Here is a 5,000-nt window from a genome sequence, read left to right as displayed (position 1 = left end):
TACGGTTGGTGGACTGGTTCGAGTACTTTAAAATCTCTGAGATGTTTCACACACAACAGATGTTTCTGGAGTAAAAACACCCTTTGAGCAGACAGTCTGAAGGCTGAAAAACCTTGCTGATGAGAGGTGAAGGAGAACGACCACCGGTTTGAGCCGACAGGAAGGCTTTAGTAACTCACATAAGCACTTTTTACAACCATAGTGAGGGGAAAAAAACCAACAACTTTGAGGTGCGTGAGATACAGAAGAGCACACGAGGTTCCAGTCAAACCAGGAACAGGAATCTGAGGCTATCATGGGAACGGATGGTAAACACTCTAATCTTCAACTGTCCAGTTCTGATGAAGCTTTTGTCCATAATAGCCTCAGTTTCATGTTCTTAGCTACAAAGACTGGAAACCAATGTGGACTCCCGGTGTTGTAGATGTACATGTTACCATTAAAGTAGACGCCGAGCGTATTATTTGTTATACACCGTTGCATATGTACTGAGTTAAAAGGATGATTTGGCTTTCAGGATGACATGCTATTGTATATTCTATAATGTTTATACGATACAGAAAGTGTAATAATGAGTGATGTAGTTGACTCTGACTCTAACCCACTTGCAGGTTGAAGGGGTGCACAGCTCTCTTAGTGCCAGTCATATGGAGAGCACCATCAAGCTGCTGAGAGGACGTCTGCTGTCTCGTCTGGCTTTGCACAAGCAGTTCAGCTCTTTAGGTTCACACACTTCATTGCTTTCGACATGCTTGGTTTTGAGAAGGAGGGTACAAAAGAATGAAAAGAAAACCTGTTTGATTTGAGCACTTTTATAACGGAAGCCCTAGGGCAGTTCAAACGAAGCAGTTCAATGTAAATTGAAAGCTGCTACTACAATAATAGTGTTTGGAAAGACTTTGTCTCATGTCTGTTTCATACTTTCTCTGGCGTATATTTGGTGTCGTGTTCATAACTCCTAGATTAACTACTTTGATCTGTATTGATACCATCAACACACATTCTACCTTCTGAAATGTTTATGGTAGCATATTAATAATAGTGTGTAAAAGTTTATTAACTACTCCAACTACCCTATAATTCTGTTTCAGTGTATTTTGTTCTTTTTTTTTCTGTTGTCTTATTTTTTTCAGTGCAGATTATGTTGCAATCCTTTAATATAAGACAATATGGACTGTTGTTGCTTATGTCCCTTGTTACAGAGCACAGCATAGTTCCCGTGTCCACCGAGTGTCAGCATCTCTTCCCAGCTAAAGTGGTCTCACGCCTGGCTCGCTGGACTATGATGCGCTACGAGGATTTCCTGGTACGTCTGTTTGAAGGGGCTTCTATTAAACATCGTCTGTTCGAAGGGGCTTGTATTGTATTCAAGAATTACCTGCAGCTAAGAAACTCTATGCATGTGTATGTTTAGGAGTTAGGATTTGTGCAGCACGCGGTGAAGGCTGGCCTGGTGCGGGAGACCGACCTGTTCTTCATGGCAATTGTGGAGAGGGGAACAGGTGAGTAGGAACCATGGTAGATCCTGTTCACTGGGAGAAAAAGCATGTAATAAAAATAAAAACAAGATCTGATTGTGTGACCCCTTTTGTGGCTTTCAGCTCGTCTTCAGGCTGCAGTGGTGTTGAATCCACGCTATCCAGAGATCACACCTCTCTTCTCACTCTCACTGCTCTGGAAAGGAGAGCGCAGCGGCCGCACCGACGATAACCTGCGGGTAAGAACGGTTTAGTTTGCTGTTTATACTTCTAAGTCTGGTGAACTAAGAATCTGTCAATTTTATTTATTCTTAGTAATAAATGAGATCAAAATGCAATTAATCCACACAAAAAATATTTCTCTGCAGCATTTTATTCAGAACTCTTAACACAGCTTAATTCATTAAACGGTTCTTCTTTGGACAGGCATTGGAGAGCGAGGTGAATGTGTTTAGATCTGAACTACAGGGACCTCGACCAGGCCTGCAGCTCCTGACCAATCAGATCCAGCGTCTGTGTGTGTGTCTCGACGTGTATCTGGAGACCGAAAGCCAAGTGTGTGACGGCTCAGAGGGCCCAATAGAATTCCCAAGGGAGAAGATGTGCTTACGCTCTGTCAGGTAAAACAATCATGCAGTGCTGAGATATTATTATTATTATTATTATTATTATTATTATTATTATTATTATTTCACACACTTAAGCCACTGACAGCAGTCCTTCTTGACTTTCAGGGGACCTAATCGTCTGAAGCCTTTTAAGTACAACCACCCGCAGGGCTTTTTCAGTCATCGTTAAATCTCTTTTCTCTACATTTTACCTTTTTTTTTTTTTATAGCTTGAAAAATTTTCAAGTGTTTGACTCAATATTGTAATGTTATACTGTGTAGAATAAGAAATAAAACACTTTGTGATACGTTGTGTCTCCAGTATGTATTGTTTTCTAATCCTCATAACTGAAGGTGCTTTTTAATAACTCAGGAAGTTTCACATCTAGGATAATATGACTTTCATCAAAATTAACAAAATGACATTTAAAGGCTGTTCAGGTTCAACCATTACTCTATTATAGGATCTAATCCTGCATATAACAGAGCTGAGGCTCTCTATGTATGTCACACCATCTCACAGGATTACATGGGAGGTCTGCATCAAGACTCTTCTCTGTTCTGCCCCCTGGGTGGTGGAATGAACTTCTCAGCAATGTTAGAACAGCTGAGTTACGATGGATGAAGAACTACCTCTTTCTGAAATACTTGAGCTAACACTTGTTTCTTCTTGTTTGTTTAATTTTTGTCTGTGTGCTATATTACCCTCCAACAGAGTTTTAGACTTGTGTATCTTTAAAGCACTGTTGTATGTCACTCTGGATAAGAGCATTTACCAAATGCTGTAAATATATATTGAATCCACCACATTGAAGGAATAACCAAACTCAGACATGCCTTGATAGATAGCAGCTCATTGTAGCCTTTCTTTTTTTATTTCTTTCTATTTTGAATGTTTACAATACTGATGTCCTTGTCAATCCTAGCAAAACTAAACTGCTGATCATCAGATGATTCATCCCCAGGTCAGGTATCTTGCACGACACTTCGACTGTCCTTTTCCTCACATGTCGCTAATGTGACGCGCTCATGTTGGTTCCTTCTCTACAACATTAGAAAGATTTGGCCATTTGTTCAGTCTTTTGTCATGTCAACACTGGACTACTGCAGCTCTCTCTGTCAGGTTTACATATGAACACAATTCATCCTCTGTAAATGATTCAAAATGCAGCTGCATGACTTATTTTCAACCTGCCTACGTTCTCCACACCACCACACTGCTTTGCTCCTCCACTGGCTTCCGGTACCTGCATCACATTCAAACACTTATGATTGTCTACAAAGTCAAAAACGGACCATCTCCTTCTTACCTCAAAGCCCTCATCACTCCTCACACTGCACATCACACCCTCAGATCTACAGCACTGCTCCACTGGTCCCATCGTCTCTCAGGGTAAGAGGTAAGTATACAACAAGACTCGGTTCTGTTCTGCACCGAGGTGGTGGGATGGACTTCCCTTAGGGGTCCGGACTGCTGAGTCACTGGCCATCTTCAAAGGATGGTTATAGACCTACTTCTTAATGAAACACTTCAACTAGCACTTTATCCCCTATTTGTTCCATATATGATTATAAAAACCAAAAAATAAACTTTGAACAGTGTTTTAGATTCATGGTATCTTAAGTATGTAACCTAGTGACCCAGAGTTAATGTATCAATGATGCAGACTTAAGCACTTTTGTACGTCACTCTGGATAAGAGAGTGTCACATGATGTAAATGTAAATATTGTAAAGTTGGTGATCCTGTTCCACTGGTTACTCTTGTTTGGCATCAGAATTAGGGGAATTGATTTTCTAAGTTTAGGACCTGTTGTATTTTATTAGCCAAGTCTGACTTTCTCTGTCTGTCTTTATGGTGAGATTGTGTTTACAGTGTCTGCACACGGTCAGTACATTTTTTTTAGACTTCGTCACTCTGCTCCAGTATTTTACCAATTTCTATTTTTTTGTTTAAAGAAAGATCTCATCTCATCTCATCTTCTACCGCTTATCCGAACTACCTCGGGTCACGGGGAGCCTGTGCCTATCTCAGGCGTCATCGGGCATCAAGGCAGGATACACCCTGGACGGAGTGCCAGCCCATCGCAGGGCACACACACACACACTCATTCACTCACACAATCACACACTACGGACAATTTTCCAGAGATGCCAATCAACCTACCATGCATGTCTTTGGACCGGGGGAGGAAACCAGAGTACCTGGAGGAAACCCCTGAGGCACGGGGAGAACATGCAAACTCCACACACACAAGGAGGAGGCGGGAATCGAACCCCCAACCCTGGAGGTGTGAGGTGAACGTGCTAACCACTAAGCCACCGTGACCCCCCTTTAGAGACAGATGAAAGTCTAAATTACTTTGTTGATCTATTGCTTATGTCCAGTGTTTGGGATATTTTCCTTTATGTATTTGTTCAGTCTGCATCTGTTTGCACTCTGTTTATGTGTCAGTCTCATATCAGTCTTGTAGAGTTTTGGATTGTTTGTTTGCACTGTGTTCATCTTGCACTGTTCACACACTAATACTTTATATTAATAGGTTAATGTTTTATATACAGCTCTTTAACTGTGTTGTCTTAAGTGTTTATGTCTGTATGGATACTAAAGGAACGTTATTTTTTCAGTTCACTGTGTAGAACATCTGATATATGTGGACAAAAACCTGTATCAGTAACAGGGGATTTCTTAAGAGGTTTCACTGTAAGGGTCTCTCTCTGTCTGTCTGTCTGTGTCTCTCTCTCTCTGTCTGTCTGTCTCTCTCTGTTTGTCTGGGTCTCTCTCTGTCTGTCTCTCTCTTTCACTCTCTCGCTCTCTGTCTTTCTGTCTTTCTCTGTCTGTCTGTCTGTGTCTCTCTCTCTCTGTCTGTCTCTCTGTTTGTCTGGGTCTCTCTGTCTCTCTCTCTCTCTCTGTC

At 41.4% G+C, this 5,000-nt stretch overlaps 1 protein-coding gene across 1 annotated transcript in view; it reads left to right on the top strand.

The window, feature by feature from the left end:
• The window catches only part of thoc5 (THO complex 5), a 14,070-nt gene extending 11,676 nt beyond the window's left edge, over nt 1-2,394 (top strand). Inside the window, exons 15-20 of the mRNA XM_060887172.1 lie at nt 612-723; nt 1,203-1,306; nt 1,415-1,502; nt 1,602-1,717; nt 1,905-2,098; nt 2,213-2,394. Of these exons, the coding sequence (XP_060743155.1) occupies nt 612-723; nt 1,203-1,306; nt 1,415-1,502; nt 1,602-1,717; nt 1,905-2,098; nt 2,213-2,276 (678 nt within the window). The 3' untranslated portion in view covers nt 2,277-2,394. The remainder of the gene's footprint in view (nt 1-611; nt 724-1,202; nt 1,307-1,414; nt 1,503-1,601; nt 1,718-1,904; nt 2,099-2,212) is intronic.
• The last annotated feature ends 2,606 nt before the right edge of the window (nt 2,395-5,000 follow it).

This window comes from Tachysurus vachellii, chromosome 14, assembly GCF_030014155.1.
Source record: "Tachysurus vachellii isolate PV-2020 chromosome 14, HZAU_Pvac_v1, whole genome shotgun sequence".
Classification (NCBI taxonomy): domain Eukaryota; kingdom Metazoa; phylum Chordata; class Actinopteri; order Siluriformes; family Bagridae; genus Tachysurus; species Tachysurus vachellii.
This window is presented reverse-complemented; position numbering and strand designations above follow the sequence as displayed.